The sequence below is a fragment of the Schistocerca piceifrons genome, chromosome 3 (assembly GCF_021461385.2).
Source record: "Schistocerca piceifrons isolate TAMUIC-IGC-003096 chromosome 3, iqSchPice1.1, whole genome shotgun sequence".
In the NCBI taxonomy this organism is placed as follows: domain Eukaryota; kingdom Metazoa; phylum Arthropoda; class Insecta; order Orthoptera; family Acrididae; genus Schistocerca; species Schistocerca piceifrons.
This window is the reverse complement of record NC_060140.1, coordinates 268,827,815-268,842,841: the sequence shown is the minus strand read 5'-3', so window position 1 is coordinate 268,842,841 and position 15,027 is coordinate 268,827,815. Positions and strand designations below refer to the sequence as shown.

Here is a 15,027-nt window from a genome sequence, read left to right as displayed (position 1 = left end):
AGGTTTATCAGCATTGCCAACGGTGCCAACCTTGGCTAGCAAACGACACTACGTATCATGCGTATACAAACCATGAAGGGAACTACTACGTATTATCAAGCTACAGATTGTGGGAAGTGCACATTCTCTGTGTATGATCATTACCAGAGGGTGAAGTTAATCCCGAAATGATGTGGCTACAATAATGTAAAGATACTACTTATTGTAGCACACAGTACTGTAAGACGAAGTTGGTATTAACTCTAAATAAATAAATGTTCCTCAGAAGTCGCACTTTGTTCTGGCTTCTATAGAAACAGTTACTCCCACCAACCACAACGAGTAGTAGTGGTTGGCAGCGGCAGTATATGAATCGTGATTTGTTCAGACTTTTACCGATTCAAATCTGCTGGGTACAGCACCCTGGTGCCAAGAACGTTGATCGCGTAACTTTTGTAAACACTACTTGAAGGCCAACACAGTGTCAGAGTCATTTTGGGTCAATCAAACCAGTATTTTTCCCACGAACATTGTTTCATACAATGTTAATTGCAGAAAAATTACTGTTATGTTAACGTAAGTGTGGGTACAAATTAACATTGTGAACATAAGAAATTTGACAGGAGCAATAAAAAATGTCGAACTGCAGGAAAACATTAGTTCCGGGAACGTAAAAGTGGGGGGTTGGGTTATACTGTAATCCTGCAAATCCTTCATGATTTTTCTTATGCTGTATCAGTCAAGTCTCACGAGTAAGGATATACATAAGTGCATAATTTTATTTATAGGAAGATAGGGGAGGGAGGAGAGTAATGAGACAGAAATAAAGACATATCACACATTTATTTCATCCACAGACATCCTTTCTCAGGGGATACAGAAACAGGTTCCCTACATCAATACAAATGTCAAAAAATTAAGAGTCGACAACTTAATTTTCTCTGAAAGACAGTAAAAGAGTTGAATAGCAACTCAGTGATATTTAATAAAAAATGAACATTGTTACACAGACACACACAATTGAAGTAACTTATATGAACTGTATTATCTGTAGTTTCATGCAGCACCTCAGTATGGCTTTGGGCGGTCACGTCCTCTGTCCCTGAAAGCATAATTTGACCTTTTCATAAGACAATTTTCACATTTTCCCCCTCTGGGTTCTCTCTCTCTCTTTCATTACCGTCAACTAAATTCAACATTAAAAAGTCTGAAAAGCATTAAATAGAGGACTGCCTAACTATAATCACTCTTCTTCGCTTACACACACACACACACACACACACACACACACACACACACACACACACAGAGAGAGAGAGAGAGAGAGAGAGAGAGAGAGAGAGAGAGAGAGAGAGAGAGAGAGAGAGAGAGAGAGAGAGAGAGATTGTTTCTAAAGGAAACATTTATACATAGTGTAATTGGTAGGTTACAATTAGCCTGAAGGGCCACAAGTGTGAGAATAAAACGGATGAGACATAACACAAAATGGAAAGAAAGGAAAAACCACAAGTACGAAGGAAAGGCAACAAACAGTAAAAGGAACAAAAGAGGACAAGAATATAACAGACATGCTAGAAACAGAAGAGAGTTAAACAAGAAGGCAGATTACAGTGGCTGGCCAACACGAGAATAAAAAGGAAAAGACAGTCACTCTGCAACACATTAAAACATCCACCCAAAAAGCACTAGGGTGGAGGACACAGAGGGGCAAAGGACATATGCTAAAACCTACATAGAAGTATAAAACCCACACTCGCATATGAAATGTAACACTAAAGCTGCTGCTGAGGCATCATCACCCAACACCAAAGGTAGGAAGCTGGTAAAGTTAAAAGTCCACCGAAGAGCGGCTAAAGGTGGGCAGTCTAGCAAGAGGTAGACGACTGTCATTTGGGAGCCACAGCAACACAGAGGAGGGTCCTCACGATGGAGTAGGTAACATTGCGATAGCCATGTATGGCATATGCGGAGCCAGCAGAGGACAACTGATTCCCTGCAAGAGGGCGGCATGCAAGAATTCCACAGATTTGTCATCACCTTAATGACACAGCTTGTTGTGCATTCTTTTATGCCATTCCGTCTCCCAAAGCCTGAAAACCCTACAGCGAAGACAGAACATAGGTCAGCTTCGGAGACGCCCATCTCCAGAAGTGGTTTAGTAGGCTGGTCACCAGACTCATCCTTAACTCCTGCCGCAAGTCGAACCCTGCAGTGGAGCACAGAGCCGAGTAAATACAATGCTGAGGGTGCTGCCGAACCATAAACCACACTCCCACAGTCAATTTGTGATTGGACAAGGGCTCTGTAGAGCTGCAGCAGAGTAGAGCGATCTGCACCCCAACTGGTGTTGCTAGGGTAACAGAGCATTGAGGTGCTGCCAGCACTACCGCTTAAGCTGACGAAGATGAGGAAGCCACATCAATCGAGCGTCGAAAACCAGACCTAAGAATCGATATGTCTCTACTACAGTGAGTGGATGATCTTAAAGGTAAAGTTCCGGGTCCGAATGAATGGTACTACACCGACAAAAGTGCATGACACATGACTTTGCGGCTGAAAACTGGAAGCCGTGGGCTAGAGCCCATGACTGTGCCTTGTAGATGGCTCCCTGTAGGTGCCGCTCAGCAACACCAGTACTGGAGCAGCTGTACGAAATGCAGAAGTCGTCTGCATACAGAGAAGGTGAGACCGAGGGCATTACAGCTGCTGCTAGACTTAATGGCCACTGAAAATAGACACACACACAATACAGAGCCCCGTGGGACTCCATTCTCCTGGATATGGATGGAACTATGGGAGGCACCAACTTGGACATGGAAAATATGGAGCGACAGGAAGTTTTGGATAAAAATTGGGAGCGGGCCCCCGGAGACCCCACTCATACAATGTGGCAAGGATATGATGTCGCCAGGTCATGTCGTGTGCTTTACGTAAGTAAAAAAAGACGGCAACCAGATGTTGGCATCTGGAGAAGGCTGTTCGGATGGCAGACTCTAGGGGCACAAGATCTTATCAGTGGTAGAGTGACCCTGGCAGAAGCCGCCCAGACATGGAGCCAGTAAGCCACATGACTCCAGGACACGACACAACACAACCACCGACACACCATTCGCTCCAGAAGCTTACAAAGAACATTGGTGAGGCTGATGGGCCGATAGCTGTCCACATCAAGCGGGTTTTTACTGGGTTCGAGCACCGGAATAATGGTGCTCTCCCGCCATTGCAATGGAAGGACACTATTGCACCAGATCCTATTGAAAATGAGGAGATGTCACTTTTAGTCAGATGACAGATGTTTAATCACGTGGCTGTGGATCTGATTAGTCCCAGGAACTGTGTCGGGACAATGTGCAAGGGCGCTGAGGAGCTCCCACTCTAAATGAGAGGCTCGAGCACACTGCTCGGTAATCACATTTACGTAGGTAGATAACGTGCCATTCATGGTAACATCGGGAACACCTGTTCGGGTCTGGTACCTGAGAAGACGTTTGATCTTTGCCCAGACTTGGGAAGGTGACATGGCACCCAATGGTCAAGACATATCACTTCCAACACTCCTGCTTCCATTGTTTGGTAAGAGTTGGCAAATGCGGGCACGGAGCCGTTCAAGGGCGAGCCATTCAAAGGCTATGAGGTGCTCCAGGGACGTGTGCCGCTTCTGCCGCTGTAGAGCTCACCGATGCTCCTTAATTGCTTCAGCGACTTCCGGCGACCACCAAGGGACTGTTTTACGCTGGGGGCACCCTGAAGAGAGAGGGATCGCGTTTCCTGCTGAAGAAACAATTGTTCTGAGCACCTGCTCAACCATGACATTGATGTTACCGTGTTGGGGAGATTCAACGGTGACAGCAGAGGTGAAAGTTTCCCAGTCCGTATTGTTTAAAGGCCACCTGGGCACACATCCGTGGGCCTGATGCCAGGGCAGTGACAGGAAGATGGTGAAATGGTCACTACCACACAGGTTATCCTGTGCTCTTCAGTAGATAGACGGGAGAAGTCCTTGGCTGCAAATTGATAAATCAATGGCCGCAGAACTACCATGAGCCATACTGAAATGTGTGGTGGCTCCAGTGTTTAAGAGGCAGAGGTCGAACTAAGACAGTAAAGTTTCGACATCTCTCTCAGCCAGTAAGCACGTTACCAACCCACAAGGGGTTATGGATGTTAAAATCTCCAAGAATTAAGAAAGGTTTAGGGAGTTGATCAATCAGTGCAGCCAATACATTGAGGGGTACTGCACTATCTGGAGGGAGATTTAAGTTGCAGACAGTTATTTCCAGCATTGTCCGTATCCTGACAGCCACAGCTTCGAGAAGAGTTTGATGGGGTACAGTTTCACTACAGACAGAGTTTAGGACATAAACACGAACTCCGCCTGACACATGATTATAGTCACTATGCTTCCTGTAATATCCCTTATAGGGCAGGGGTCCGCATTGCTGGGAACCAGGTTTCCTGGAGGGCAATGCAGACAGCACATGTAAAGGTTAACAGTTGCCGTAGCTCAGCAAGAAAAAACCATCACAATTCCATTGGAGGATGACGTCGTCTTGAGACTGGGAAGGCATGGAGCATTCAATGAGGTAGTTTATGACTCAGTCACCTGCTGCCACCGAATTATTGCCTGTAACCATTGTGTCTGAGGGTCTGGCGAGATCTAGGTCCACAGTGGATGCCAGAATCTGCACCCCATCCTCAGACGCAGAGCTTGTAAGAAGTGGTGGTGTGGATGACACCTCAAGTTTCCTTTGTCTTAGGGGTGGTCTTTTTGGATTTCTCTTGCTGCTCCTTGGGTTTCCCTTGCTGTGAGGGCTTCACTGGCTCAGTCTCCGGGACTGAGGATGAGCATGAAGTCCTCCGACCAGTTGCTTTTGAGCTCTTCAGCCACTGGTGGGTGTCATCTTTCCCATAAGCAGAAACCTGGGAAGGGATTGACTCAAGGGACACCTTCCAAGCGAGAGAAGCCGAAGTAGACTTACGCTTCTCAGGCTTAGAAGTGGGGACGGTTGTCCCCGATGGTTGGGAGGTGTTGCTCCTGAAGTAGGTGGTGCAGGAGCAACAGGAAGGGAAATGCCCTCCACCATCAAGGGGGCAGGTGTAGTCTTCCGGCTCTGAAAGGTGATTGGGGTTGGCAGAGCTGACGGTACCAGAACTGTTGTTGCAGCGGCGTAAGATGATGTCATACATACAGGATGCAGGAGTTCAAATTTTCTTAGCCCCAGTGTAGGTCAGTCAGTTCAGGGTCTTTTACTCCAGGATTTTCCTTTCTTTCAGGAGAATCCTACACTCTGGCAAGTAAGGCAAATGGTGCTCTCCGTGGTTGACACATATGAGAGGCGGGGCACAAAGAATATTGGGATGTAATGGATGTCCACAATCTCGTCAAGTGATGCTGGAAGTACAGCAGGAATACATATGGCCGAACATCCAGCACTTAAAGCACCGCATCGGGGGAGGGATATAGGGCTTTACATCACAGCAGTAGGCATTCACCTTGACCTTCTTGGGCAATGTATCACCCTCGAAGGCCAAGGTGAAGGCACCAGTGGCAACCTGACTATCCCTCTGACCCTGGTGGACACGCCGGACAAATGTACACCTTGCCGATCTAAATTTGTGCGCAGCTCATCATCAGACTGCAAAAGAAGGTCCCTGTGAAATATGATACCCTGCACCAAATTTAAGCTCTTGTGGGGCGTGATGGTTATAGAAACATTGCCCCAGTTTCACAAGCGAGTAATATCCGTGACTGGGCAGAGGATGCCGTTTTGATCGAGACTGACCCAGATCTCATTTTGGACAAACCATCCATCTCCCCAAACTTGTCCCCTAAATGTTCAACAAGAAACTGAGGCTTCATCATCATGAAAGAGTCCCCATCAGCTCTCTAACATACAAGGTACTGGGGAGAATAAGATCCACTGCCATCCTTAGCCTGATGTTCCTACCATGGTGTGGCCACGGAGGGTAACGATTTGGGGTTGTACTTCTGTGCGTTGAATTGACCCCATGAACACTTAAGATACTGCTGATGTTTCACCACAAGCAAGAGATGATGGACTACGCTTAATCGCATGTCATCCACCCTGATGCCACCCACTCCAACAAGGGGGCCTCCCCACAGGCGCCACCCAGCCGCAGCAAAGGCCACCTGGCAGGATGGCCATTGCCGGGCAGCCCGACACTCCAGGGGGATGGCATCTACCCCTTGGCATATGTGGAAGTTAATGGCGCAGGCATCAGAAGAGTGATCCCTGTGTGGTCAGGGGGCTACAACTAACAGGGTACGTGGCAGCCCCACCACGACAGACTGGCTGGCTATCAGGTGCAAAGAAGTCCATGGCCATGATCGATGCACATAGCGACACCGCATAGTGCATGGTGGAAAACACACCCAGGAAGGTGTCCTCGCACAAGAAATGGAGAATGAGAGGGACTGAAATGCGACGATGAGAAAGTGGGCTAAGGATCTCAATACATGATGACACAATGCACCATGTAAGGCACCCTTCCCCAAAATTTTAAAAAATGGATGTCAAACCCTACAGGAGACCATCACACAAAAGCCGAACTGTGTGGGACTCCTTTCAGTTGCTTCTTATGACAATATCTCTCTCACCTCTAGCAATGATTTGTTAATGTGAAAACTGCTAAGTTGCATAATGGTTTGGCGTCTTCGTGTAGTTGGCTGGGTAAGTTAGTTCAAATGTCAACAGAAGGCAACTGTATACCACCTCTAACAAAAAATGTGACTAGTACATTAATAAGGCGTCCAAACCAACATTCAGGTTAAGAATAGCTTTACTAACTGTGCTTTAAGAAACCATACTCAGCTCTATAGAATTTAGACTTTTTTGAATTCCCAATAGTAATTAAAAAGTAATGGACACTATAACAGCATATTAAACAAAAATGGGAATAAATACAAGCACAGACGTGGGAAAAACCTAGAGGAGATACTTGGACAGAGAAATTGTATGTATATACACCAGAGATAAAAGGATAGCACAGCACGAAGACAGGTGGAGAACCCTGTAATGGAAAGATTAACAGGAATATTCCACATGGACCAGAGGTATCATAGGTGCAGGTTTGTACAAGGAAATCAACTGATTACAAAGGAACACAGAGTGAGGTGGAGAAAAAACTGTCGACCAATCTTCAGATTTAGAATACAGACGAGATTTCTGACTGTGATGTATTAATAAATTTTGTAACTATAGGGTCAACAATTACTTGTGACAAATACTGATTTTTTGATGTTCAGTTCTTGCTCTTGCATTTCTCAGCAATAATAAACTTAACAGCAGGACAAGTACAGCAAAATGAACAACCAATTAAATTGGAGGTTCTATTGAAGCAGTTGCAAAAATGTGACAATCTTAAGATCAGAGAAGTAACTTTATTCCTATCCTACACACTGTATCTACCCAAAAGATCTAGGTAAATGGTGTAAATGAATGATAGTTGAAACTAGGAACTTGTTAACTAACACAGCTTACATGTTCATGTCGTGAAAGAACTAAAGACAGCACAAAAAAGATCCCGATTAGCAGAATCAATGTTTATGGAAAAATCAAGGACATGGGTTACACAATAAGCAATACCATACATTCACATTCTTCAGTGTGCCTGTTATAGAAAAGCAAAAGCTACATAACTGGGGGGGGGGGGGGGGGGGGGTAGGGACAGGCTGGACATAATCTAGAAGAATGCCACAAAGAAAATTCTGGAATCCGTTCATTTCTTATCACTTGCTTCATAAGAAGCAAATTACAGAAATAAAGTGTCCATAGTTCACAAGAAAAGCTAGGCAGCAAAAAGCCAAAGAACTAGTTCAGAGATACTAAAGGTTAATCAGAGAATCCTTTATATGGCAGTAAAACACTTAGACCCAGGTTTCATTTATTAAAAAGGAAGGGATATAATAAAACATTTCACATACCTCTAACTGACAAGACACTATTCAACTGGATACACAGAAAAACGTCACTTCACTGACAATTAAAAAAAATAATAATAATAAAACTGAATTACATAATATTAGCATTTTGACGAATACTCACCCACCACCTCTCATTGGTCCACCTCTTCCACGTCCTCCACGATCCATACCTCCACCTCTACCACCACTGTAACTTCCACGGCTACCGCCACCACCACGGTAGTCGCCACCACCCCTGCTTCCTCTGAAACCACCACCACCACCGCCACCACGGTAGTCGCCACCACCTCTTCCACCACCTCCACCTCTAGGACCACCTCGGCCTCCTGAAAAGCGCACCAAATTCAGAGAAATGTGAAGTTTTCACCTGGACTACAATAAATTGTGAGTTCAGCATTAACAGATTTATCAAATTAATGGTAACTTAAATAAGGGACAAAATAATCTGACTGATTTAAACCAATCGCTTACAATAATAATAAAAGCTGTCAGCAAATTTACCAATTACTACACTTTGCAGCTGTACTGCGATTTAATAACTGCAAAGCCTGCGATAAAATTACCTTATGAGTAAGGGATGGAATAGTTAACGTTCTGTGATAAATTTGACCGATCGGTATTCTGCTTTAAAATTTAAAAAAAGAAGGGGGGGGGAGGGCAATATTACTTAATAGATGCTATTTCACAATGAATTGTATCAAAATGAACTACATATAAAAATGTGTCCAATTTTCAGTTATTGGTATAGGACATTGTCTGCCAAAATGTCATTTGGAAAACAATGTGCATAAGGACCTGTTTACAAAATAAAAAGTGTACGAACATAATGATGCAGTCAATGATCTGGTACCATGCCAAATGGGGGCGGCTGAATGGTCTATTTAAGATACATGCTGCATAATGCAATGTAGTACCCAGCTGTCGGACCTAGCATTTTATAACAAAGCGAAGTGTACATTTGTTTGTTAGCTAAAGCTCAAAAGATGGTTTAATGTGGATGCTTTCAAGATGGCAAATTAGGTCTCAAGTCCTGAACCGTGCTTGCAGTGAATACTATTAGAGGCCGAGCTTGAACTATGTCATTAACAATAACCCCCTAACCGCAATAGAAAATTGTGCAGTAGCCATCCCCGACTGCATTCTGTTGTGCATTGCTCGTTGCTTTCATTTCTTATTTTGAAGTAATTGAAGCAACCAATCCTGGTCCATCATGAACTTCAATTATGACACTCACTGTACCAAAAGAGATTAACGATCTCTAACGAAGTGTCAGTTCTCCTGTAGGCTGCTGCCCTGTGAAAGGGAGGCAGGGCTGGTTTGTTGCACAGCTCCTGTCACCTCTGGCAATTAAAATTCTAGTTTGTTTATGCTTGCGGCCATCCACAACTATATCCCATAGTGCCTGGCCTATGGTAATAGTGCCCTGGCTATGCTACAGCAGTTGGGAAACAAAATAACTTTTTCAATTGCACTGAAGTTCTTTCCCTAACACTAAACCAGAGTTGCTGTATGTCAGTCCTACCTGTAGTGTTCTCAAGCATGGGTTGCACAAATATGGATTCCCAAGAAACGTCTAAATTAACCGTGTGCAGTATTCTTAACCACTGGGCAGGTGAGAAATACCATCCAAAATATTAAATCTGACACATTCAGAACCATTTTTGGAAGCTTAAATACAGCCAAACAAAGTTCATTTCGAAAGAAAACATTTTGCAAAAACAAACATTACAGTCAAAAAGTTCCAGTTTATAATCAGCACTTTTTTCTAACAATCAGTTTGAAACCAATAAGATTTTGTCTAAACATGTAGCGTAACAACATTTTAAATTAGTGCATCTAAAAAAATAATAAAATGGAAAAGAAAATTTCAATAAAAATAGATAAATTTTTCTAAAAATTAGACATGAATTTTGTCGAAAATAGTTGCTACATTTTCTGGTCCCTACTATGAATAACCATGTATTATGAGTGGTCTCACTATTTTTAAATTTTGCATGCAGAAACTAATCAATGAATATAAACATGTGAAATCACAATGCTGAATGAAAATTTCCAATATTTACCTGGTGGCTCACCCCCACCAACCCCTTCTGGTCTTGGCTGATGGCAACGGTTGCATCCTGTGCGCCATGAGAAGTTGGTGTTCCCACAATCAGGGTTGGGGCATTTCCAGTCACCATCACGGCCGAAGCCTTGAACATAAGAACAAATTTCAAAACTAAAGCTTGACAAAGATGTCTTTACACCTGCACTCATTCCATTCAATTGATTTCTCAGGTTGTGTTTGAACAAGGTTCTGAATTACCAAGCAAAATTCCAGATACATTCTCTTTTAGGTATCGGTCTATTCAGAGAAAAATTTTAAATATTTATTTATAGAATGTGTTGTTCTCCAATTTCATTCCATTAAAAATGTGTGTTTAAGGCATTTTAAAGGTTTATATTCTTCTGCACATAAGCCACTGAACTTTATGTGTACCATTTTATTTTCGTTAGTGCAGAAAAGCCGCCTTTCTCACTTTCCATTGCTTTACTATAATAAGTATAAAATGCTGATATGAAGTGAACTGTGAACCTTTAACACTAAGAGGAACTGAGTATTTAGCAACCTGAAATCTTCAAGCAACTATATAATGACAGTCATTGAAGAAAAATAAATTATTTAAGAAAGTAAGTTTCACTGACTTCAAATCTGGAGTGCAACACTTCATACTGCCTGAATACAATAACGTAAAATACTAATACTCAAAGAGGGTGACCTGAACTTTTAATCTTAAATTTGTTATCTCCTCATTTCCTGACAATTCTTAATCTGTGCAGAAATCAAAACATGGTTAATTCTTCTATACCAGTGACATGTATTAAAAAAGACTTATCAATCTTTCAGTTTATACCTGGACACCCAAGAGAGGTAGCCTTTTATTTAACCTTGTGTATAAAAAGGAATCAGGGATAGGCAACCAGGAACATCGTGATCTACTATTTCATACCAACTTACCGAAGTAATCTACTCGTTTTAAAGTTGCAATAATTTTTAATCTTCAAATACTGTAAAACAACTGTTTAATAATAAAAGCTTAACATCTTCAGTATTTGTTCAAAACAAAAATTATATTTCATAATTTTAGAAATATATTCATAACCCAAGAATTGTCTCACATTTGATGTGAAACTTGAGTTGATGTTCTGTTAAAGAAGAACTTGGTATCTGATGTATAATTTGTCACACAGACAGGTGTCCAACTGTTCACCAGTCAGCCTTGTGCTGTGGTTGTTATCAATAAAATTCATATTTGAAAACAGTGACTAACAGAGGCAAGGGGGCAGCAAACATGGTCTTTAGTGCAAGTAAAACATTAAGTACAGTAAAACCCCAAATGAACGAACCCTCATTTAACAGGAAATGGAATGAAAATGTTTTGTTCCTTCCTCTGAACTGCACTAAATCAGCTGCAGCTCCAGAATGTAGGCATAATACACTCCAATGAAGCCAAACACAAAGAAGTAATTGTGGAAAACTCAATTTCATTCCCCGAGAGGAAGGAAGTGACGAGACTCACTATTGTACAGGCTACGCATGTTTGCTGCCATCTGAAATTCTGTAATACGACAGACTGTGTTAAACTGTTGAAAACAGCATAGTTCCAGAAGAAGAAGAAAGGAGTAGGATCACTGATAATTCTGGAAAAGTGACATCCTTGTACGTTGTCGTGAGGCTGAAAACCTGCCTTCCACACATTAAACCAATGCACGTGAAATGTGTAAAATGCTTGTGTAGGAAAACTGCAAAAAGGGGTGGGGAGAGGAGCAGCAGCTGCAGGACACCATATTGGAAATTTTGTAAATAAATAGTACCTGTGTCACCTACACATGCTTGATTATGATTCTGCATCACTCCTACTCTGGCAAAACATCTATTTAAGGAAATACCCTTAATACGGGAAGAAATGTTTAGGTCCCCCAGAGATTTGTTGAAAAGAGATTTCACTGTAATATAGGGTATTTCTCCTGAAATATCAGGAGTCAACAGTTTTTTGCATTCTGCAACACTAAAGCCACAAACCATTTTTTCTGTAAAGGATATGATTTCAAGTTCAACAACAGCCCCATCCAGCAAAAACAATTTCAATGGAACAATTTTATTTTATTATAAATCCAGCTGTGGCGAACCAAAGATTATTAATCACTTAACTAATTTTAGTCAATGATCATCTTCAGTCTTAAAAATAATAAAACACACAGAGAGAGTCTGATTTACTGTATTGCTATATTTCCAAATTACATAAAATACACAATCCAAAATTTGCAGTTTTCTACTGAAGTAAAGCAAAGATTTTATAGTGGACTGGTTCTGCCTGCACAATCTCCCCCCCCCCCCCCGCCCGCCCCCCCCCCCCCCCCACACACACTTACTGTAATATACAACAAAATAGAAAAATAAATGTCACTGGACATAGTCAGCACTAATATCATCTTATCATCCAACTGTATGAGCCACAGATGCAAGAGTAAGTATAAATGGAGGCTTTATTCACTGGTGGACTTCAGACCGGGGTGTTTTTATTATCAACTGCAGTGCGTAACTATACCATTAATTACTTAATGTAGTAGGTATTTTAATACTCTCCTTCCTCATTACAATTTATTCATTCATCTGTAGCTCATATGAAAAAATGTTAGGTGTAACAAATACACTGATTATGTCCAATGACAATTCTTTTACATTTTGTTGCATGTAATTAATTGTGAGCCGGCATATGTGCTCCCACTGGTGGGTGGATTCTCCAGACAGTTTCAATCTTTGAAAATATTTGTTCTGTTTTATTGGTGAGCTGCATAGATGATGTTTAATGACGACTGCACTGTGAACAGTACTGCATACTTTTGTGACAGTATTACATTATTAATAAATTCTCTTTTATCATCACTCTTAACAATAACAGGTGAGTAAAGGCTGTGGGACAATAGTGCTGAATATGTCCAATGATGTTTTGTTGGTTTCTTTGCATGTGTTAGAGATTGTGGGAACTATTAACTTTTCCCTTACTGAACTTACACACTTCAGAATGGAGATGTGAATCCCCACATTGCAGTTCCAGTTCATCAGTCACATCTTTGGAAGTATTTCAAGACATTCTAATTATGTTGACATCTTCATCTTCAGAAAATTTTTGATATTTGCATTCAAATTTAAAAACTTTCTAGACAGACAGCTGACATAAAACAATGTAATATGTTAAAAACTGTGGAAACCCATCTCTTCAGCCCTGAGCAAGACAACCATTTTCAGAATGACTTAAGCCTGGAGCTCCATTTGTGCTGAAGCTTAGTTTATGGAAAAGTACTTTCTCCTATAGGCATTGCTGCTTCACAGCAATAAATGTATCTTCTCCTCTTGCATGGCCTTTCAAAGAAATTACTTTCAAAAGTTCTTCACATTATTAATAGTCTTCCTTACAAAATCTGGCAACTGAACAGTGCCTGTTGCATCACTGGACTCATAATTGAATTGAAAAATCAGTTGTGCAGCAATTGACTGAACTAATGAAAGAAACATGAACAGGTACAACAAACACAGTTTTAGATGTTCAAGACATGTTGGTACCACTTCTACATGCTAGATGACAAATAGAAGAAACTTTTGACTAACTGAGCACACATTTTCAGTGCTACAAAAAATATTTTGTCATTTTTTGCAACAATTTTTTTACACTGAGTACTCACACAAACTACCAAATAATCACTCACAACCTACCGAAAGATCACGATCAAAGTGTTGCTGGCACCTGACTTGAAATAAATGGGTAGAAGGGATGAAACCACTGAATATGGAGTGACACTTTTGAAGTTCTACCATACAGGTACTCAAACTCTATTTCTTGAGACAGCTCTTTAATTAGGTTATGCTCCGGTTGATTTGCTGTTTGTATGTGACATAGGGTTCACTTCCAGTGGCAGGTCCAAAAAGCTGACTATTATACCCAGGGTAGCAACTTCTGCTATCAGCCCACCTCAATGTGATGGCTCAGATGTGGACTTTGGTTAGGTGACGATGGCTGTTCTTGTCTTCAGTTCCAAGACCGGTTTGATGCAACTCTCCAAATTAGTTTATTCTCCGCAAGTCTTAGTAACTACTGCAATTTACATCTATCTGAAACGGTTTACAGCACTCACATAAAATTTTCACTGCCCCCCCCCCCCCCCAAATATCCCACCATAACCAAATCAACTACTCCATGATGACTCAGATTAACCTGTCAACCTATCACTAATTGTGCCATAAAGTTTTTCTCTCCATCTGATTCAGTGCTTATTTAAATATACAATCTACCTACAGTATACTTTTGTAACAACAATGCAAAAGCTTCCATCTGTTTCTGTATATACTGTTACGTAAGCATCTACATATGTTACACTCCAGACAAACTGTCTCAGCAAGGACTTCCCAGCACAAATTTATATTTAATGTCAACAAATTTAACTTTTTCAAATGTGGTTAATATTGCTACTTTCAGCCAACGTTTTATATCTTCTGTACTTTAGCCACTATCAGTTGCTTTGCTGGCCAAACACCAAGGTTTCTACATTAGCACCATTTCCAAAGAATTCTCTCAGAATCACATTGGGCTACACTTCATTAGACTTCTCTCTGATCATCTTATAACCCCTTTCAGGACGCAAACCACCTTAATGGTATGGATAAACAAGAATGCCGATGTGAGTGAAATGGCCCAACTCTATACCAAGAACCTGTGATTCAAAGGCACCAATAAATGCCATTTCAACTACAGCATTTAGTATAAGGAATCCTTAAGGTAATGTTGGGAAAGGGTAAGAGCCCCAGTTAGGCAAAATTTTCAACTGCCAAATATTTTTAAAACATTCAAATCAAATCTGAATTTTTCTGAAACTGTCTCTAAAGGAAATCACATATTAAAATACTGTATTTACCAAACTGTGAGATAAGATTTTCTCCAAATCCGTCACTTGAAAAATACAGGGTCCTCTTACATTTGCAGATAAAACAATTGTTCTTCTAGCTAATATTTTTACATTGCATTTCTGAGGAGTGGGAGAAGTGTTACAATTTCTATTGGTTCAGC

General features: G+C 41.4%; 1 protein-coding gene across 1 annotated transcript in view; it reads right to left on the bottom strand.

Moving 5' to 3' along the window:
- Nucleotides 1-803: 803 nt before the first annotated feature.
- LOC124789599 (RNA-binding protein cabeza) overlaps nt 804-15,027 on the bottom strand; it is a 75,742-nt gene continuing 61,518 nt past the window's right edge. The window contains exons 9-11 of the mRNA XM_047257009.1: nt 9,988-10,116; nt 8,046-8,250; nt 804-1,081 (exon numbers count right to left, since the gene is read on the bottom strand). Of these exons, the coding sequence (XP_047112965.1) occupies nt 1,048-1,081; nt 8,046-8,250; nt 9,988-10,116 (368 nt within the window). The 3' untranslated portion in view covers nt 804-1,047. The remainder of the gene's footprint in view (nt 1,082-8,045; nt 8,251-9,987; nt 10,117-15,027) is intronic.